The sequence below is a fragment of the Papaver somniferum genome, chromosome 4, assembly GCF_003573695.1.
Source record: "Papaver somniferum cultivar HN1 chromosome 4, ASM357369v1, whole genome shotgun sequence".
NCBI lineage: Eukaryota > Viridiplantae > Streptophyta > Magnoliopsida > Ranunculales > Papaveraceae > Papaver > Papaver somniferum.
In genome coordinates, this window is record NC_039361.1 from 78,630,000 (window position 1) to 78,652,634 (window position 22,635).

The following is a 22,635-nucleotide window of genomic DNA, read 5'->3' on the forward strand; positions in this document are numbered from 1 at the left end:
TGAATACAAGAGAAATCACTTAAACGGTACCAAAGACCAATGTTGAAGGATAAATCAATTTTAATCAACAACCAAAGGTTGGATTTCCCAATTGATCGATTCAACGCACAACCTGTGATATTTCAATTATATAAAAAAATATAATACGGAAAAGAAATAACACAGACACCGGAATTTTTGTTAACGAGGAAACCGCAAATGCAGAAAAACCCCGGGACCTAGGCCAGATTGAACACACACTGTATTAAGCCGCTACAGACACTAGCCTACTACAAATTAACTTCGTTCTGGACTGTATTTGAACCCCAATCAATATCACACTGATCCAAGGTACAATTGCGCTCCCTACGTCTCTGATCCCAGCAGGATACTACGTACTTGATTCCCTTAGCTGATCTCACCCACAACGAAGATTTGCTACGACCCAAAGTCGAAGACTTTAATAAACAAATCTGTATCACACAGAAAAATCTACAGGAATAGATAAATCTGTCTCCCACAGAAAAACCTATGAGTTTTGTTCCGTATTTTGATAAATCAAGGTGAAAAGGAACCAATTAATATACTGGACTTATATTCCCGAAGAACATCCTAGAAATATGAATCACCTCACAATAATCTTAATCGACTAGCGAAACAAGATATTGTGGAATCACAAACGATGAGACGAAGATGTTTGTGACTACTTTTCTATCTTGCCTATCGGAGAAATTAATCTCAAGCAAATCCTTATGATTGTACTCAAATACGATAGAAACAACAAGATCAGATCACGCAACTATATAGAAGATAGTTGGGTCTGGCTTCACAATCCCAATGAAGTCTTCAAGTCGTTAACCTACAGGGTCTCGATAGAAATCTAAGGTTAAAAGATAATCGACTTTAGCTTACAATCAGTATCACACAGGAGGTGTAGGGGTTAGGTTTCCCAGTTTATAAAGTTCTCCTTTATATAGTCTTCAAATCAGGGTTTGCAATCTAAGTTACCTTGGTAACAAAGCATTCAATATTCACCGTTAGATGAAAACCTGATTAGATTCAAGCTAATATCTTTCAACTGTTAGATCGAACTTAGATTGTTATACACACATCAAATGTAACTTCATTTAGGTTTGAGTAATCGTACCTAAACATGTACAAACCGTTGGTTCAACAGTAGTTAACCATAGGTTAGCCATATGAGTACTTTCATATCAAACTTATTCTTCTCTACCACAACTAGTCCAAATGACTCAAATGAACTAGTTAGAGAGTTGTTCAATTGCTTAGATATCATAGAAGTATACAAGATACAATCGAAACAAAAAAAATTTTGATTCACTCGAATCAATTCATGAACATTATAGCCCCGGTTTGCAAAGATTGCATTCCTTAATATATAAATGTATTAGTTTACGAATTAAACCGTTTTTAGAAAATAACCCACTTATGTACGCATACTGATACGCGGACTTAAGTACTCGGATTAAGTTTGTTTTCAGTTCACAAACTCCAGCAGAAATTCACGGGACGTGAACTTCTGGCAGTACGCACACTGGTACGTGAACTTTAATTCATGTTATCCTGAACAACAAAGTACGCATACTTTGGCTCAAGGATATTGGACTTACACACATATGAGTTGTCTCACAATGTTTATATCCAACCATGGTTATGTATTCTAAACTCTCATTTCAATCATTGAAACATTCTTAGAGGACGTTATATAGTTGTTGTTCACACTCTATTTTTCGTCAAAGCGATATTTTTGTAATTGAAACTAATATGAATTTCGTCAGTAGTAAAGATGAACTTGGCCAAAGCAAAAGCTTACCAACACATATTTCGAGAAATAGATAAGCGAGATTAACTCAGCTCGAAATAGTATGTGTGTATAATCATAGTCTGTATAGCAATACGACTTTTGTCTCAAGATAAGAGATAAAGTATACTTTTGAGTGATAGATAAGTTCAAGTCTCCGCATACCTTTTTTTCGATGAAGTTCCACCAGTTCCTTGAGTAGTTCTTCGTCTTTGCATGATGAATGCCGTGGAGTCTAGAGCTCAACTACACTTTCTATCCTAGTCCGAGACTTAGCTATTAGTAGACTAGAAATCAAGACTTATAGTTTTGGGAACTAAACTTGACAAACAAGCTTGACATAGCAGTGCTTGCGAGTTCGACCCAGCAATGCTCTAACCCCTAAGTTTATTGAAGAAGAGGATGTAGATATATGCAATGACTATTTTTCATAGGGTAGTCGTTTTTATGGGCGATTAAGATAGGTATTTTTGGGAGAAAATTTTTACAATGTTCGTCTCACTAACAGGGAACCCGAGAAACCAAGATGCTCGTCGATTGTTTGCTCGTTTTCAATCGATTAAGCTTGCAGCCACGCCATTTCTTGCTATGGTAAGGGAAATTGATCGAGAAAAATTCATCGGTGTAAGTGAAGCTAGCTGAAATGATCCAAACAGCTCTGCATAATTGGGAGTAAACTCACGACAAACCTTTTATTTACGAGGCTTGTTTCAACATTCTTAAAGATGGTCCATCTCAAGCACATCTGTACTGCACCCTAGTACCTCTCCCTATCTTTTCTATGGAAGAAGATCTTACTCTTGTTCGATGTTGGATAAATTATGACGAGAATTATGAACAAGGGTTATTTCTGGGAAAGAGTATTGCAAAGTTTTATAGTGTCGCGAAACGAATATATAAGAAACAGTAAGAGCCTAGAACTAAGATTTTCATTCATCACTAATGATGTCAAAAACTATACAGAAGTTTTTTTAATGGTTCACCGTAGTAATTCTGGATTATCCAACGAAGAACTGGTGAGTATCTTAATACATTTGTCCTCACTGATCAACTGCATCATAGTATCTTAACTAACTTGTTGTTTATCTGTTTATCAGAAAACCATCACTCAGACCAAGTTCACTGAAGAAAACTGAAGAGAGATTAAACATTTTGGATGCTATAAACTCTAATGAGATAATGTCGCTGGATTTGATGTAGTCTGATGTTATTGTTGTCATTTATTATACGCAAGTTTAAATATAATAAATATCGCTTTAAATAAAATGGAAATCTATTTTAAAATGTCAATATTTTCAATCATTGATATTAATGCCGCTTCTTTTACAAGATATAATCTTAAACAATAATAAAAAATACTAAATAACTTCAATAAAAATCAAGTACAATCTTTGGCTCCTTGTTTATCTTCATTTGACGTATCTTCCATTCAACACGCTCTTTAACAGTTTCGCCTTTGTTTTTGAAAACGGTTGCTCTTCTCTGCCTTTTAACGAAACACTTTCTTGGAGCCACTTCTAAAACTTGCATTTCCCTCTTACAATTTTTAATCTTTTCAAAACTTCCACATATCTTCGAAACAAAAGCTTCAAGTTATGCATAGCAAAAAAGTGTTATCGCATTTTCAGACATTTGGAAGGTACAAAATCACGGATTTGTAGATTTTTATGCTACAAAATCTAACGTTATTAATGATCAAGATTTTAAACGAGATTTGGGAGGTACTTATAAAGTCACGGATTTGCAAGATTTCCGTGAATCTTCAAGAGATTTTCATGCTACAAATTCTGACGTTGGTCATGAGCCAACAAGGACTAGTGGGCCTTAATTGGAGCATGCAACAACATGTTCAGACATAGAAGGCTCTATCCGTGTATTAGATTCGCATAGTCCTGGGCCTGATAAGTCCATTGAGCAATCTTTGGTCTCGTCAAGTTCCGGGAAGCCAAAATCTTTTAAAGAGTTATGCATTCCGTGCAGGATTAGATGCAATGAAGACACAAAGGGAGGTTTCAAATCTGGATGCGCAAAAGAAAGACAAAAATCAAGAGGAGCGTGATCGAATTTTGAAGGAACGAAGGGAAGTTTCTTTACAATCCAAAGCTCTTTTGGATGATTTGGAGGCTTCTCCGGACATGGTTAATAATAGACTGGGTTTTAAAGCTAAAAATGGTAGGTCTCCTCGGCTTAATAAGCCTAAGAATGTTAATAATCAGCAAGCTCTAACCTCAATTAAGCTAGTTCCGGGTGTTGATACATGAAAATATTACCCCTTAGCCGGGATAGTGTGCCTCCAAAAGGGAAGCAAGACCAACATGAGACATGGGGACTTGGGGACTAAAGCCAAGTCCATCAAAAAAGTGTCTATTAGATGGAATGGACGAGGGAGGAATTAATAGGAAAGAAGGAGGTTTTATTAGAGAAGGAATGTCATTAGTAGTAATTAAAGAAGTTTAGGACACATGGCATGATGTCAAAAAAGGAAGGGGCTTTTGGAAAGTCTATATAAAGAAGGACAAGGTACAATGGAAAGACAACTCTCTCTCTTACTATTCTTGGTAAAGTGAGGTCACTTGGTGTAGCTAGAACGGATAGAACCTCAAACCTAAAATCACCCCTCAACACCGGGTAATTCTACTTCTACTTCTGATGAGGAGTAAGAAGAATTTTTTTTGGATGGTATTGAAGTTACGGGTATTATGGATGCTATTTTTTCTAAGACCAAGAAGAAAGGAAGAATGAGAGGGAGTGCTAAACGCAAATAGAGTCTTTTTTTCTCTGTTTTATCATTTACTAGGGCTTAACCCGTGTCGTAACGGCACGGGAAATGATATGTATTTCGAATATATCCATCGGTTCATACATATCATAATTGTTTGCGAAAAATCATCCAGTCGATCCAAGTCCAAATATTTTTGAGGTGTTAATTAATAAACATGCCCTTATCCTCAAATCTTTTAGTATTATGTCTGTAAGTCATGCAATCCTTTGAGACAAACATAATTAATTGTTAACCAACTCTTCAAAATCCTATGGGCCTATGGGTAGTCGAACGCTACTTCATTCACTTCTTCAAAACAAAGTAGTGTCTGTACTTCGAAAAGAAATAAATCATCAAAGATCGTTCACCAAATTTGTAACAAACTGAAAACACAAAATTACTTCAAAATCAATTAGATTAATTTTAAAAAAATTTCCAGCTTCAGGAATTACTTTTCTCCCTTAGGTGGTATAAGTTATTCCAAGTTTACATAAATTTGTGTTTATTCATTTTCCTAAAGTTTAATAATCTGTAATTCTTGATCCATTTCGTTTCTTATCTACTTATCTTCTCTCTTTACCTATTACCATGAACTATGTCTCTCAAAAAATCACATGAAGTCGAGGAAAAATGGCAGAAACACAAATTGTGACAAAAAATGGGAATAGAGAGAGATATGAGAAACTAAATCAATTACAATTGATTCGTGTGTAGCCTCGTATATGGTTAATTTTTTTTATAGGTTTCATCTTCTTTCCTGCCAAGACCCGACAAATCTTAAAAGTACAACTATTGATTTATGTTCTCCCTGGAACAGCTATTAATTTATCTCCTCCTAGAAAAATTTGTCCCTTAATATTTATTTTAATTTAAGAAAAATAAATTTAAAAACTAATATCAAATAAAAAAAATTTAATCAATGGTAACTAAATAATTTATCTACCTTAGGACGCTTTTCTCATCCCACTACCACTACTTCTTCCACCACCACCACCACCATTAACGTAATCACTCCACCATTTTCAGATCGCCGATCCACCACCCCTGCCCACCATCAGAACCACTATTATTGTCTACTTATTTAAAATTAAATAAATTTATTATGTATTAATGAAAATATATTTATTTGATTAATTAAAGAAATATTTATTATAAAATATCAAATAGAACATTTATTACTGAAAGTTAATTAAACTGATCATTTTACAACCGTAGATTTAGCTTTCGTAAGAATGAATCCAGAGCGTCCTTTATCTTGCCTAAGTTGTCTGAACTATGCTTTATATTCTAGAAGATTTTTTGGTTGATAGCCTTTTGGGATTTTTTTAGTTTGCTAATTTTTTTAACCCCTTTGGTTTATGGGGTTGGGGGCTTTGGAGTCCCCTTTTGTAATTATTTGTAATTACGTTTTTTGCTTAATAAACTATTGGACTTAAAAATCTTTTCAAACATTTCACTAACAATAAAATTAAAAGTTTGAAATGGATTTAGAATAAAAAATTCAAGAGAAGTGAATTTCGGTATGAATGGTTGTTTAAAAATGATATTAGTTTATATAGGTAAAAGAATGACTGTTTTTTACTTTAGGAAAACTAACCGTTCGCTGTTTCACAACATCCGTCGATAAATTTATATCATCTGCTAGGTTTTGGTTGAACCGAAAACAGATTCAGCTGATCCGCACTTTTGATGGTCAACCGCCCACTACTTTTACCGTAGTATAAATTGCACCATCCACCTGGTTCAAACGGATTTTTGATTCATCGATTGCTATACGAATTGCCCTTATCATCCACAGATGTATAATTTGAAAGTGGCCCACCGATATCCTTGATCCTTCCGTAGTCGACATGTAGTCTCACACTCTCAACCATTGTTCCACTTGGGTTGCCAGCAAATGATACGTGTACAGAGAACCGGCAAAGAAAAGAAGACAACAAAGTCAAAAAAAACGACAAGGAAAGAACTAATGTAAGCCTAATAAACACAAAGAAAGAAACTAGAAAGAAACGTTACAACTTAAGCCCATAAAACAAAAGGAAACTTACCACATTGGTAAATCCGTGATTTATTAGGCTCTGAGCCTCTGAGGTAATAAGTCTATGAGCCTTTTCCAAATTCAGTCTTCACTCCTCCACAAAACAATAAAGTGCACCACACCTAATCCTCTGTAAAAACTCACTTTTCAGTCTTTTCTGGTGAAGAATTTTACTGGTCTTTTTCTATTTTGGTTTTACCATTTATTATACGCACTGACTACCTTTTCAGTTTCTTCTCAGTTCAGTCAGAGAACCTGATAAGATTATGTTACTAGTAATTAGTTAGCGGAGTAAGATCAACTAAAATCTTGGAGAAATAGAAAAGAGAAGGTATGGGTTTAGGGAGTTTTCTCAAGGTGGTCGCTCAGAACTTTGATATTCTTGCTGGGTATTTTCATTTTTCTCTTATTTCTGCACAAATCTTCTTATTCTCAAACTTTACATCTTCTTGTGATTAATTTTTTATTTCTTTTTTTTTACTATGTTTGTATTTGCAGGCCTTTAATCACTCTGGTGTATCCCCTGTAAGTGTTCAAACAAAAGGGCAAAGTCTTTTTGTTTTTATTATTTGTGTTGTAATATGGGTATCCTGAAATTCTTTTTAGTAGTTGTTATACTTAAAATTGGTAATTTATGTATATCATACAGAAGATTTTAGATTTTAGGGGTTGGGTTATGTATGTCCCTTTACTATCTTTATCTTTGGAACAAAATAATGTTGTCTAGGGTTTTTTATTTTTACTAATTGTATGTTTGTTCTTGTTAATTAGACATGCATCAATTCAAGCAATTGAGAGTAAGACTCCAGCTGACGATCAACAATGGCTAACATATTGGGTTTTGTATTCCATGATTACTCTCTTCGAGCTTACTTTTGCCAAACTCATTGAATGGTAAAGTTTCCTTTGATTGGTTTCTCGACTATAAGCTTTCTAAATGGCCCTTGTTTGAATTGTTTACATTGGTGTATGTACTATCACAATTGAACGAAAACTACATTGCTTAGACCTCATATTTGTTCAAAAACATGTTGTTCACAGAAACGCTTTACCTGAATTCATATTGGTTAATGTAATTTTTTCGTGAATATAATTACGCCATTAATGTCAATATCTTGAATTACTGGGTGAATGGAATCAATTTTCAATGTAAGATCCTTCCTCTTTAACTTTCAAGATATTGCAAGTTTTCTTACTTGTGTAGTTTCTGCTTTTGGAAATTGTCAAGAAACTTCAAAGTGCTTATTTACAGATATAAGGGTTGATTGATGTTTTTCATCTTTACGCTTTATTAGGTTACCATTCTGGTCGTATGCGAAGCTGATTGCCACTGGCTGGTTGGTATTGCCTTACTTCAGTGGGGCATCTTATGTCTATGAGCACTTTGTTAGACCGATATATGTCAATCCACCAAACCTTAATGTTTGGCATGTTCCATGGGGAAAGAAAAATGACTTAGCTAAGCCAGAAGACGTGTTAACTGCTGCAGAGAAGTATATACAAGAGCATGGAACAGAATCCCTCGAGAAACTCATTAGCACTAGCAGGGTATTCCCACTAACTAAAACTCTGTTTACTTCTTTACTATATTGTCTAGTTTATTTCCTTACAAAGTGACACATAAGTAAGTCTCAATTGAAACAAACTGAAGCCTTGTTAACAGACTCAAAATGTTCTGCTTTCTTACAACATGTATAGCAAGCAAAGTGAATGTAGCATTACTGTTTCATGGAATGAAATCAGTGGATATTTCAACATCTTCTGAATTTGCAACACTACCGTAGCTTGAAGTTTCTTTTCTACTCTCACAAAGTATGACGTTTTATCTCCATTTGATGTCTTTTGTTTCTGCAGGCTGATAAGGAATCAAGGTTCAGTAGCAGTAGCAATTATATATTTGATGGGGATTATAGTCATAGATACTACTGAGATCGTAACCTTTTTGTAGAAATCTCCAACAAGTCGGTTTATCCTCAGCTTAGGTGGAAAACCTCGTAAATTATATGTTAGTCGTGATGTTTGTGTTAACTCTTCATAGACTTACTTTTTAGTTGTTTTCTCTTAATCCTCCATATCGTGGAGATCCCTTCTTTAGGTTGTTGGAAATAGTGTTTTTATATCTCGTAGACAATGTAATTACAGTGACTCGGTCTGTTTATTTTGTTGATTAGCAACAGAGAAATTAAGTTGTAATGGAGATGATGAGGCCTATTGTGTATCAGCTTTTGTCATTCACTGGTTTATGCTTCTGGACAGTCCACACAGTTAAGGATGAGATTCAGTAAACAGGCCAATTACTGATTACTGGACCATTGATTCTGAATGAAAAATGTGAAAAATGAAAATTAATTAGTGTGAGCTTACTTGCACCCGTAAGTAGGACTGCGTTATCAGGCACTGTTGATAACTCTGAATTGACTTTTGGATTAAATAGTACTTAAAAAAATTTCACTCATCTTTATTTTCTTAGGCAAGAGGGAAGCTGTGTTGGTGTCCGGATGTGAACATTTTTTGTCATTGTGTCATTAGTCTGATGAATTTAGTCTGATGACTTGATGTCAAATGCAAAATATCAGCTCTTTGATCATTCCCTGGGAGCCATATGGTCTTTGTGCACTACGTCACGACTCCGTATTCTTTCTATTTTCTTTGTTTGAACGGTCCTATTTCACATCTTTCGCCAAAGATGTGTCTATTCTAATTTTTCATCTTTGTCGTTGGTGAGGAGTCATGCAGAATGCGCCAAAAGATTTTCCTTTGGATATCTAACATAAATAGAAATTTCATATTTATCATCTTTGCTGGTGCTGCTGATCTAAATTATACAGTACTTAAATGTGGGAGAAGATAACCAAGCGAACCAAACTCAACCTGCCTAACTTTATGCCATTGCTATAGTAGTTAGTAGACTCGTCTAACCCGCCTGGAGTGAGTTGTGTGGTCCTTGTTGAATTCTACTCTCAGAGTCGCACTGCTGCTGAAAAAAAACATTCCCACACACGAAGACTCCCAACCCGGATGCAGGCTCGTGGGCTGTGACTGAGCTTAAAATTTTAGGTTAAGAGAATTTAGATACACGTAAACATCCAACACTCGACACGTAAAGAAAAACCCTAGAACTCGGAAAATACAGTAACGGCTACTGCTGTGTATTTTCTGGGTTTAACCACTAAAACCCTAACTTCTCCAATCCTTTTCAGAACTCACTTTTCTTTTTTTTGAGAGGATTGAGCTTTTAATCTTCTGTAATGGCGGTTTTTGAGTACTTTGATGATATGTATGATATAAGATTAAAACCTAAGTTACTTCGTTCATTGATGAAGGATTATTTACCAGATGAAAAACACCCAATTCCAAGCCCGTCAGAGCTATCATATATTGTTTCTACTATTAAAACTCATGGTCTTCTTTCTGAATGTGTTAGTAGTAATAATGATGAACCAGTTGAACAGAAGCATATGGATAAGTGGAAAACTACTGTTGATTCTTGGGTTGAAAGATTACTTCTACTCACTTCTAGCAAAATGGTAAGCCCTAAAAAAAATTCTGAATTTGCTTCCAGCAAAAAGGTTTCTATTTTTGTTAATTTTGATTTACTTTTGTGTGGCGTAGCCAGATAAAATTTGGGCAGGAATCTGTTTAATTGGGGTTACTTGTCAAGAATGTAGTGTGGATCGATTTGTAGCGTCATACTCTCTGTGGTTCCAAAAGCTTCACTCTCAAATTCAGGTCTTATTTCGTATCCTATTACTTCTAGATATTTGTAAATACGTTGTTAGATTGTTTGAGGAATCATTGTTTTAGCTGCATATGTTTTGATTGGCTGATTTTTCATCTTATTTGAAGCAGTCGTCTTCAGATTCACATTTTGTGAAGGTCGCCACATGTGCCTCATTATCTGATATGTTCACAAGGTATGTTTGTATCCACTTTCTCGTACGTCTAACTCAAATTTCAAGACTTGACATGAATGTGAACTAAATTAATTGAACAGTACTGTACTGGAGGCTTATCCGACCTGTTTACTGATGCATGGTGAGCAGTTAACATATTTAAGTGATCTCACTTCTGGAAACAGGTTGGCTGGATTTTCAACTATGAAAAAAGATGCTACAAACAACGCTGGGAAACTTACACAACCCATTCTGAAGCAATTAGCTGAAGAGTCCTCGGAAGCTGTGTTGGTTAGTTGCATTTGTTATACTGTGTTGGTCACCAAGTACATATTCTGTTATCTACACATGCTACAAGCAGAACTACTTAACAGGAGACTCTTGTTATGAAACCTTTGGTTGCTGTGAACCAATTACTTGAATCATTAAGTCAGTTGAATGCATGTGTAGTTGAGTATTAGGGTGACTTGCATGGTTCCTGTTCGTAATTAATAGTTTAAGCTAAATCGAAAAATTACATATTTCCTGTTGTCCTTTATCTAATTGGCTTAATCAAACGTTGCTTTAGCTACTGTGGTTGATAATCAATACTCATTGTGTTGCTTGTGCAGGACGGAGCAGTTGATTTGTTATGCACCCTTATTAAATATTTCCCAGCATCTGTGCATCGCCACTATGACAGTGTGAGTTTTCCATGTTGAACTTTCATTCTACATCAGCTTACAAGACGAATTCTGGGCTTGAGCAGTTATTTACTTCTCTTCGGATTTCTGGTTTGTTTCATTATTTAACCGTGTTTTGTTTTGTCTAATTGGTACATACATGCTAAACTGAGTATAATTTCTTTCGCAGGTTGAAGCTGTTATTGTCTCAAAAATTATGTCAGGGAAATGCAGTGCTGTCATGTTGAAGGTGAGTGTTAACTGTATTTATATGTGTTTTTGCACAATCATATATTCGGCTACTTTTGGAGACTTTAGAGTTCCTTTAACATCTTGGTTATAGTCTAACTGGAGTTTTGTTTCTATTTAGAAATTCGCTGATTGCTTAGCGTTGCTCCCAAAGATAAGGGGAGATGAGGAAAGCTGGTCGCTGGTGATGCAAAAAAATTTAATTTCAGTAAACGCTTATCTGACTGCTGCCTTTCAGGGTCTAGAAGAAGGTACCCAGAAAATCCATCTAATGATATCACGGATTCTGCCTTTTCATTTCCTTGGTCTCACTGACATTCTAAATCTCCATGTGAATATTTTGCAGATAGTGCATCTAGAGAGTTTCTTAGACTCTTGGTTCTACCAGGAAAGGAACCCCCTCCTCCCTTAGGTGGTAATCTATCAGTTCAAACCTCAAATCCAGCAGAAAATAGGTCCGAGAAATTGCTACTATCCAGGGTTTCTACGCTAATGTTATGCTGTTGCACAATGCTAACCAACCCTTATCCTGTTCAGGTGCTGAATGTATAGTAAAGTTGTAATTCCTTTTCATTTCTTTTCTCTTTTTGTTCGGTGGGTTTTTATGACTGTTTAGTTGGGACGTTAATTTTCATTGGAAATTGTCATGTACTTTTTGCCTTGCAGGTGACTATTCCTGTTCGGCCTTTACTAGCTCTAGTTAAGAGAGTTTTGCTAGTCGATGGCTCTTTGTCAGAAGCCTTGATGCCATTTATGACAGTCATGCAACAAGAGTTTATCTGTTCAGAGCTTCCAGGTTTGCAACTGAACAGCTTGGATCTTCTGACTGCAATAATCAAGGGAGTGCGCAGGTAACCTTTACAGAAATATGACTCTTGAGAAAGATTTCCCTGCTTTAACTGGTCATTGTTAGTTGAAAAATTAGTGTGGATGTCTTCTCTAAATGGTTGTCCATGTCATTGGCAGTCAACTGTTGCCCTACGCTGCAGATGTTGTCAGACTTCTAACAACATATTTCAAGAGATGTGCGTTTCCTCCGTTGAGGATAAAAGTGTACTCAATCACGAAGATGTTACTGATATCCATGGGTGTTGGTATGCAGCAATTTCTTAAATACACTTCTTCCATTTATTTTTGGATTTTATCTTGTGGGAGTATTTGTGTTTGATACCTGTAATCATGTTTAATGGTGTCACTGGTTAATAAAGTTGCATACTTGAGCAGGAATGGCACTTTACCTCGCTCAGGAAGTAATCAACAATGCTTTTGTAGATCTGGAATCCCTTCGCAATGAAAACAGTGTTGCATCCTCCAGCATAAATGCAAAACCTGCAACTAATTTAAATCAACCCGGCAACAGGAAAAGAAAGCATGGAACTGTACGTGGGGACCAACAGAGTGGAGTTAACTTGGAGGTGGCATTGCTCAAAAGCAAATCAGTGACTCCTATTTCTGTTCAGATAGCTGCATTACAAGCACTAGAAGCTCTTCTTACAGTGGTAGGGTACTTATTTTGTAATTCATTAAAATTTCAGCTGAAGGGTTAAAACCATTTGAAGCTTTTCTTTTTTTAACCTGCATTTCCCCTTAACAAAAATAGTCAAAGTGAAACATATATAAGAAGGTTTTCGATTTGTTGGTGTGTTGGTGAAAAACAAATTGTTATAAAGTGAGAAGCTTCCCTTACTTTTAGACTGTAGGTTGACTGGGTGATGGATATAAATGACCATAGAACTTTTGCAGGGCGGTGCTTTGAGATCAGAGTGTTGGCGATCAAACGTTGATTTACTTCTGATAACTGTTGCAACAAATGTGTGTGATGGAGGTTGGGCCAGTGAGGATAAAAACGCTTACGTTTCATCTGGTGAACAGAGAACTTGGGCAAATTTGCAGCTTGCGGTCTTGCATGCATTGTTGGCATCTCTTCTGTCCCCATCTCGTGTCCGACCCCCATATTTGTCCAGGGGTCTTGAACTTTTTCGTAGAGGTATTTCTCCCAAGTGATTGAGGAAACTCGGCTCATTTTTAACCTTTTTGATCCATTCATAGTCATGAGGTGTCTTAATTATTGTTCATTGAAAGAAAACCGCCATCTGCAACGGTGTAAGTTACTTCCTATATTGTGTTCCAATTCATTGCTAATTCTACATCTGTATAAATATGATTTGCAGGAAAGCAAGAAACAGGAACAAAACTCGCTGAATTCTGTGCTCATGCACTCTTGGCCTTGGAAGTGCTCATACATCCTAGGGCCCTTCCAATGACAGATTTTTCTAGCACCCACAAAACTTTTGGACAAGGGTTTAACCAAAATAGCATATTTTCTAGTTCTAAGCAAAGCCGATTTTCGGGAGGCATACTGGGAATGACTGAACCGGATCCAGATGATGACTTATATGAAAGCTGGCTAGGGAATGGAGAAGAAACTGAGGCCCCAGTTAAAAATACAGATCAGGAAATTAAAGATGCAGTGGTTGAACCTTCTACCAAGGAAGTTCAGCTGACGGTTACAGATTATCCAGCAGGAAAAGGCGATGGTAAAGGGGTTGCAGAAGAAGTAAAGAGAGATAAGTTTGTAGTCGAGTCAGAGAGAGCCCAAGCGCCCTCAGGTGGAGATGTTGGGACTACTGGCGAAGCTGTTATGGAGCCCACAATTAGTGTAGGAGGTGGTGAAAGGGAGAATAAAACGACTAACAAAGTAATCGTAGCGGAAAGTAGTGCACTGGATCCTAATAGCAAAGATGGTGCATCTACTGTTATGGAAGGAAACCAAATGAAGTTGACCAAAGGAGTCATTTCTGCGGCAGTTCCTAGTGGTGATACTACTAAACCACTGTCTTGGAAACAAATAGAGACACAGACGCCAGATGATGACTCTGATCTAGATTCTTGTCCAGATATTGTATATGCAGACCCAGATTCTGACTAGTTTGCATGGCAGCTCAAAATGAGTCCATGTATTAGTGAAAAGATTGAGGAAAGCATGTAGAATACTCATTTTCAGTTTTGTTTTTGATAGCTAAGCTTGACGTATTTACTTTTTATTTAGCAAGGCTGCAGCTGTAAGGCGCCTTTTTGAATTACTTACCGGAAGGATCTTTTATGTTCGAATATAAAAGTAAAATGTGCGGGACAGGTGAAGCAAATTTATGTGCCATCTTGGTCGTTATAATTTAACTACAAAAGTGACTAAGAAACCAAAGCCTTTACATAATTTGCAAAGAACAAAAATAACAGTTTCTTTTGCGCCATTTGGAGTAATAATCAACTAAAGCAATTCAATATAAACCAAATTTGTGCTTATGTAATACATGGAGGCCAACATCACCTCCTATACATCATACTGGCCATAGTACGTATGAAAAAATTTCTCCTATAAAAACTACCTCCTTTTGTAAGGGGAGAGGCTGCTCACCGATGACGTTTTTTCCTCGTTGTAAGGTTGAGTTGACGCATCAGACAAACTTGGTAACCTGGGAGCACTTCCCTTTCCTTTACGAGCATTTGGTCCAAACACTTCTATCATGTACCTCCACCCATCAATAGGTCGTCTTCGGCTAAATATGTGAGACTTGATAAAACTCACAATCTGCAAAAGGACGAAACCAGAGCCTTAGAGTGATAAAATAGAAAGTGAATATGCCTGGAAGTTAATATGCATGGGCCAAAGACATGGACTGAAGAAGAATTGGGTAATATTAGATTCACCCTTTCATGGGGTCATCTCTTGCCTATCTTAGAAACCCCACCTTGTCCCATTTAATAAACATATATAATGAAGAAAACTTGACGCCTCAGATAATTAAGCAACCAACTCGGACAAACATCGTTCGAGAACACAATTATAAAGAAGCAAAATCGTTGCAACAACAAAATCTTAAACGGTAAAACAAGGCTTTGAGGGCTATACCGGCAGCCAATAAAAAAAATCTTACATTTGCAAAAGCTAATATGTTTCTTTTTCTCTGTGAGACGGAATGGCCAGGAACTCTTCTCCAAAGTCCAAATCTTACCTTATAAATTCATACTGGCAATCCTGCCCTACCTACCAAATTATCTCACCCCCTCTTGCTGCAGCTGAACTATATCTATTGTTTAGTTAAACCGTTGATGTTAAAAACGAAAAGTAACTCATGTAAGGAGCCTTTTAGTGTTTCAAATAGAAGACCTTCCCTGAACAAATGAATACATTATATCTACTTAGTGCATAAACTTGGCAAACCTGAAATTTACAGTACGCAATTCGACGCTCGTATTCTTGGAGAAGAATGTCTTCTTCTCTCTGAGATATCTCCCACACATTCCCATCTTGAGTTTTGGATGTTGTCTCCCACCCGTCTGGCTTAGTTTTGAACTCTGAAGTACTTGGAATTTCAGTATCATCTAACTCATTGTTGGTGGAGTCAAAAATCCTGCATTTAGTGTTAAAGTTAGAGAAACCAAGGGGCAAAGATTATCTTACTGCAACCCACTAAATTGCAAAACCTGTAACTGTCATTGCCATTTGTTAAGAACTAATCTAGTAGTCTTACTGTGAAGAGTTAAGAATTGAAATTATAAGATTACTACAACTCCATTTTCCCTAGCGCAAGAAGATTACTTTGATTTAGCACCGGTTCCTAGCGCAAGTTCTAATCCCAAAAATCAATCTAGTAACAAAAACTGAAAACATTGACTTACTCACACGCACCATATTTCAAACACCAATTGTGCAATCCAAAAATGGCAAGAGCCACAGACTAGAGATGGAGAACTTACTCAGAACAGCTATCAAGTAATTTATCAATATCATTATTACCACTACCAGCACCACCACTTAACTTAGCTTCTTCCAATTTTTCAATCTCTTTTATCCACAACCCAGAATGTATTCTTTGTTTTTTCAACCTATAATCTCTTTTTATATTCTCAACACTATAAAGATTACTACTATCTGTTCTCTCTTGTTGTTGCTTCTTCTGTTTTGATAACTTAGGGTTTCTATTTCTTCTTTCATTCCAATTATCAGTCATATCTTCAACAAAAGCTTTAGTTTCAGGATCAACAGAACCATTATTTAATGGAAGAATTACATCACTAGTTTCTTCTGATGATTGAGAATGAACATCAGTTGTTTCCCATGGAGCTCTGGTTTTTGCTTCTGATACTTCTTTTTCTTCTGGTAACCATGCTGTTTCCCAAGCATCATTCCATTCTTCATCTCCATTTTTCTTTGTAGATCGAAACCTCAGTTGTTGATTTTGGGTTTGGGTTTTACTTCCCGTTAGGGTTTTAAGAATTACTGATGAGAGATCATTGAATTTTGGTGCGAATTTGGATGATAGTAGTTTCAAGCTCCGCATTTTTCTTGATCTTTTGGTTTGGCTATCTTCTAAGTAAACTCAGTTATAGTGTGAGGTTAGTGATTTTGTAACTTGGCCTATTCCTATGCCCAAGTCAAACCGTTGATTTTGCCACTTTAGCACATCCACAATGGGTATGTCAAAGTGCCAAACATATCTGCCTATATGTCAATTATAATATATAGGCATACATAAAGTGTCCATCGCTTGCTGGTCATTCCAGCGCCAGCGATGGTCACTATGTCGTTCAGTGAGTTGATCATAGCTTATCAGTTCCTCATCCAACGGCTACAATTTTTTCCATCTATAAATACCCAATTTCATACTCATTTCAACTTACATTAGAATTTACAAATCTCTCTAAAATTTCTCAATCTCCAATTCTTTTCATTACTCTTCCAATTCCTCAAAGAGCATGGATGATAATATGAACATGGCTGAGTTCATAGCAAACCAACATGCTGTCGAAAATCAAAGAGTTGTTAATCGTGCCGACGGGCGAAGTCGAATTAGGGGGCGAGTACCAAAATCTACTATATAGGAAGATGAATGTATTTGCAGGAATTTTGTTTCTTTTACTGAGACTTTATTCGCAGATGAATTCTGTCCCCAAACATTTTGCTAAAGGATTTTTGGGAAATTTCAAGAACAAACAATGAACCCCAACAATTGTGATGTTTCAGGGTTGAGTCATCGCTTTACTATAATCAACAAGGAAGTTATTAGGTATGTTGTTTTACTTCAGCAACAAGGTCCAAACATGAGGATGATGAAACCATGATGGAACTTCAACGAAGGTGTTGTGCGGACTTTAGTTTAAACTTTGTAACTCTAATTCAAATGTGAGATTGAATAAAGAATAGAATTAAGCTCAATTCATTAAACTTTGAATTAATTAATAGTTATTTTACAAGACATAAAACTAAACAATAATAATTCAAAATATAGACTTTAAAAATAAAAGTTTGGGACAATGTTCTTCATCTTATTAATCTTCTTCATTTCACCAAACTTCCAATCAATTTGCTGATGAACGGAGTTTCCTTTGTTTATCTTCTTCTTTGGCTTCAAATTTGTTTTGCTTTGATTTTTCTTGCCTTGAACTTTTCCTTGACTTTGCTTAGTTGCGGTTTTGACTTGGTTAATATCCAAAACTTGAAGACTTCTTTGCCTTTTACCTATTTCTTAATAACTATCACATATTTTCTTAACGACACCTTCGAGCACTACTCCAGAAAAATCAAGTTGCGTTGCCGAATCAAGTTGGGTTTGAAATTTTGCCATTTGGGAAAAATAGAAAAATTAAATTAAATTGAGAAAGAGAGAAATAGAGAAATTAGATTGAGAAAGAGAGAAACATAAAAAAAAACTGCACACAAAAATTTTGGAGGTAAGTTTTGAGTTTGAAAATTACATATTTACAGCGATAAAGTACTAGCCGTTGTGACTAGACTTAATATCGAGCGATATTCATGATAGCGCTGGCGATAATGACTTTATCGCTCGCGATATTATCAATATCGTTCGCTGGAATATATGTCACTCTGTGGTTTTCACATAGTGGCGCAATTCATTTGCCATGACACCTGGTATGTCAAATAGTTTTTTTTTAACCTTGTGCATAGGAATAGGCCTTACCGATAACTCCTAAATTACAAAAAAAAAAAAACTCTGACCTCAACCGGAGTGGTCATTGGACTGGCTATGGACGAAAAGTATTATCCGCTTCAAAGACAAGTCAATGTCTCGCGAAAATCTATAACGTGAACCAAAATTTACGACATTGCTGATGGGGGTGCCGGATTACTGTGGAGGCCTGGAAGGGTGCCAAAATTCATATAAGACAGAGGATTTATTAGTGTGTCTTATATGGGTTGGTACCCTGCCCAATAAACTGGTACCCCATTAGCAGCCATGAAATCTTTTGACATGACATCTATATATTTTTTAATTTTTCGTTGATGAAAAAGAAGATTTTATTAACTCATTGAAAGTTGCAGAAAAGAGCTCTCCTCGGTACCAACAGGAGGCCGATGGGCCTACCGTTTATTTATATGAGATTTTCTAGCTAACTTAGGGCAATTTTTATGAAACTCTGCAAATTTAAAAATTAGTTCGGCCAGAACATGGTTTGCCACAATGGTAATATGTAATTGACGCCAGTACAAGAAGGGCACGACGAAAGTTATACCGTGTGGTAGAACCAAGGACGCCACCGAGTTAATTCTAGCCGTTAGCAGCTTATTAATTTTCCAACTGATATTTTTTTACTTCAGTATATATTTTCCAATTTTATCCTCCAAAATCACAACACTCTTTTATGTTATCAATTTTTTCTCAATCTTAATCACTTTAAATTTTCAACCATGAATCCTGATTTTGGTTTTTTTGAGGAAGATATGGAAATGAATAAAACCTAGTACGAAGAAGAGCATAGATTTTGTTTCAATCGGGTGAAGAGGAAAATGAGGCTAGAAGGCGGCAAAACTTTATGTTACAGTTATATTCAGGGATGATAGAACGCCTTTAGAGCCAAAAGAAGTTTTCACTTGAACATGGGAGTGGAAAGATCGACATTTTTACCATGAAAAACTGATTCATGATTATTTTAAACATGGATGTGTATATTCTAATGCAGATTTTCAACGTCGATTCTGCACGGGCCGCAACTTGATTAAAAGGATCATAGCTATTAGACCGGCTACTTGGTGTTTTTAGTTGGCGGGAATTGGTGAAAGTGAAGAAACTACTATATTTGGGTGACATCGATCTTAGAAATTTTGAGTCTGGAGATAATGAGTTCTTAGAATCGTGAGCAAGCATTGTTGGGATTTTGAAGAAAGTCAGGTATAACCTTTATTTTAATTATATCAATATGATCATGTACGAGGCTTTAGTTCCGAACAAAAGATCATTGTAGCCTCTGAATATTTTGTTATGGGATATCAGCGAAGTACATATGTAAAAGCAAAACAACTGCATTTAGGTATCTCAAAATGTTTTGAGAAACAGTAGTCGACCATTTTGCTTCAACTTTCCTACGAAAACCAAGTCAGATAGATGTTGATAGAGTCAATAGTCAAAACATAATTAGGGTTTTCCAGGAATGCTAGGTACTCTGGGTTGCATGCAGCGCTGTCTCTAACATTTTATAGGCTTAGAGCGAGCTTTTAGAAACTAGCATTTTTATATGACTGGAAAATGAGAGTTGTTTCCCTTGACAAATTTTGCACTTACACAGTTTAAACAAGGGTAATTTATTGGAAGGTCCGAAGTCCATATAGTTATTTGTTATAGGGTCCAACCGGAAATTAAATTTATTTTAGGGTCCATAAATATAAAATACCCGGCTACTCCTACTTTATACGTGCGTATACTAGTAAACGCCCGATCCTTCTTCTCTTTCATAAATCCACGAGATTGAAACTGAAATTCACAATCTGTGAGATCCGAACGGAAATACATCATAGATTTTGAATGGATAATTCCAAAATCTTCAGATCTATCTTCTCTATTATCAACTAGTGCATAATTCGGGTTTATTTTCCTCCGATTAGATTTTTTTTTTCCTTCTAAAGATATGATCAACAAGAATTCATTTGAAATTTGGTTCAGTGATGCTGAGAACAAAGGTTGAAGTGCATAAGAGAATAACAAGATAATGATACAGAAAGAAGTGGTCATACACAAGAACTAGATGAAGAAAAAAATTTATAGTTTGATCCAGCAGTACATATATGCCGTACTGGAAAAACTGGTTAGGTTTTGTGATTTTAGTAGATTTATCACTTATTTTTGCATTTGAGCTGATTATTACAGTATAATCCAGCATTCCACATATGTTGTACTAAAAAAATTTGTTAAATTTTCTCATTTTCTTTAGGTTCAACACTTATTTTGACGTTGAAGGTAATATTTATAGTGTAATCCAGCGGTACATATATGATGTACTGAAAAAAGCTGGATAAGTTTTATTATTTTCATATACTCATCATTTGTTTGGGAATTTGAGTTGATTGTTACAGTTTGATCCAGCAATACATATATGTTATACTAAAAAAACTGATTTGGTTCTGCGATTTTAGTAGATTTATCACTTATTTTGGCATTTGAGTTGATTGTTACAGTATAATTCAGCATTCGATATAAGTTGTACTTAAAAAAATTAGTTAATTTTTTTCATTTTCATAGGTGCAACACATGTTTTGAAGTTGAAGATGATATTTATAGTATAATCCATCGGTACATATGTTAGAGCATTGCTCGGTCGAACTCACAAGTGTTGCTATATCAAGTTGCCAAATTTAGTTGTCAAAACTATATCTTGATGTTAGAGCATTGCTCGGTCGAAATCGCATGCGTTGCTATCTCAAGCATGTTTGTCAATGTTAGTGATCAAAACTATAAGTCTTGATTTCTAGTCTATTATAGTTAAGTCTCGGACTAGGATAGAAAGGGTAGTCGAGCTCAAAGACTTCATGGCGATTCATCATACAAGAAGAAGAACTATTCAAGGAACCGGTGGAACTTCTCGACAAAAAGGTATGTGAATACTTGAACTTATCTGTCACTCAAAAGTCTATCTACTCTATCTCCTACTCTTTGAGACAAGAAGTCGTATGCTGTATATATAGACTTGGATTTTACACATTTGGTATTTCGATCCGAGTATACCTCGCCTATCTATATCTCGAAATATGTGTTGGTAAGCTTTTCGCTTCGATCAAGTTTATCTTTACCATGTGACGAAAGTCATGATATGTTTCAATCATCTTGAAAATTTCTTTGACGAGAAATGGTGTAACAACTGTATAACGTCATCTAAGAATGTTTCAATGATTGAAATGAGAGTTTAGATTACATAACCAATGGCGGACATAAGCATTGTTGTGGAAACACATTTATGTATAAGTCTTATTCCTTGAACCAAAGTTTGCGAACTTTGTTGATCAAGAGAACCGGAAGAATGGCGTGAGCCAAGTCCGCGAACTCAGTCCGCGAACTGCCGAAGTTCTCAAACCCGAGAATTTCTGCTGGAGTTGACAAACTACTTGCGTGAATCTAAGTCCGCGAACTCAGTCCGCGAACCTAGTCCACAAACCGGCGAAGTTCTCAAACCCGAGAATTTCTGCTGGAGTTTGTAAACTCTACCCGATAACTTAAGTCCGCGAACCTAGTCTGCGAACTTGAGAGGTTATATATATGAAGATGATTTCTGAACTTAAACTTAAAAAGACTAAGGAATGCAGTTTGCAAACCGTGGATATAAAAGTTCATGAACCGATTCAAGTGAATCAAATCATCTTTGCTTCAATTGTGTCTTGTGTAGTACATGAGATTTCCTTGCAATTGAACAACTCTCTAACTAGTTCATTTGAAGTCAGTTGAACTAGTTATGGTGAAGAAGAACATGGTTGATATGAAATGCTCATATGGCTAACTATTTGGTTAACTGTTGTTGAACCAACAAGTGCATACGTTTGGGTACGGTTAACAAACCTAGAAGCGTGCATTGTCAAGTGTGTATAACAAACTAAGTTTTCGATCTAATGGTTGAGAAATATTAGCTTGAATCTAAATCAGGTTTTCATCTAACGGTGAATATTGAATGCTTTGTTACTAAGCTAACATTGATTGCAAACCCTATTTGAAAGACTATATAAAGGAGACATCTAGTATTGTGCAAAACTAATCCCCACACCTCACGTGTGATACTAGTTTGCATACTAGAGTCGGTTCTCCTTTAACCTTTGGTTTTCTTCTTCTAAAACCAGGTTAACGACTTAAAGACTTCATTGGGATTGTGAAACTAGACCGATACTGCTTTTATCGTAGTTGTGTGATCTGATCTTGTATCTTCTATCGTACGAGTACAAGCAGATTGATTGG

At 36.0% G+C, this 22,635-nt stretch overlaps 3 protein-coding genes across 3 annotated transcripts; 2 read left to right on the plus strand and 1 right to left on the minus strand.

Annotated features, from left to right (window-relative positions):
- The first annotated feature begins 6,697 nt into the window (after window positions 1-6,697).
- On the plus strand, window positions 6,698-8,831 carry LOC113275974 (HVA22-like protein a). Its single transcript, XM_026525569.1, has 5 exons — window positions 6,698-6,989; window positions 7,099-7,125; window positions 7,372-7,494; window positions 7,896-8,148; window positions 8,455-8,831. Exons 1-5 carry the CDS (start codon window positions 6,934-6,936, stop codon window positions 8,527-8,529), a joined length of 534 nt encoding a protein of 177 aa, XP_026381354.1. The 5' UTR covers window positions 6,698-6,933; the 3' UTR covers window positions 8,530-8,831.
- Window positions 8,832-9,548: 717 nt separating this feature from the next.
- On the plus strand, window positions 9,549-14,537 carry LOC113275975. The gene is made up of 13 exons (XM_026525570.1): window positions 9,549-10,127; window positions 10,213-10,329; window positions 10,450-10,514; window positions 10,679-10,784; window positions 11,105-11,176; window positions 11,346-11,405; window positions 11,526-11,655; window positions 11,751-11,941; window positions 12,071-12,255; window positions 12,371-12,498; window positions 12,629-12,903; window positions 13,148-13,391; window positions 13,576-14,537. The coding sequence occupies exons 1-13, from the start codon at window positions 9,849-9,851 to the stop codon at window positions 14,331-14,333; spliced, it is 2,610 nt and encodes an 869-aa protein (XP_026381355.1). The 5' UTR covers window positions 9,549-9,848; the 3' UTR covers window positions 14,334-14,537.
- A 53-nt stretch (window positions 14,538-14,590) lies between these two features.
- Window positions 14,591-16,779, minus strand: LOC113275977. The gene is made up of 3 exons (XM_026525571.1): window positions 16,163-16,779; window positions 15,627-15,816; window positions 14,591-14,993 (listed from the first exon to the last, which is right to left on the minus strand). Exons 1-3 carry the CDS (start codon window positions 16,744-16,746, stop codon window positions 14,787-14,789), a joined length of 981 nt encoding a protein of 326 aa, XP_026381356.1. The 5' UTR covers window positions 16,747-16,779; the 3' UTR covers window positions 14,591-14,786.
- Between the last annotated feature and the right edge of the window lie 5,856 nt (window positions 16,780-22,635).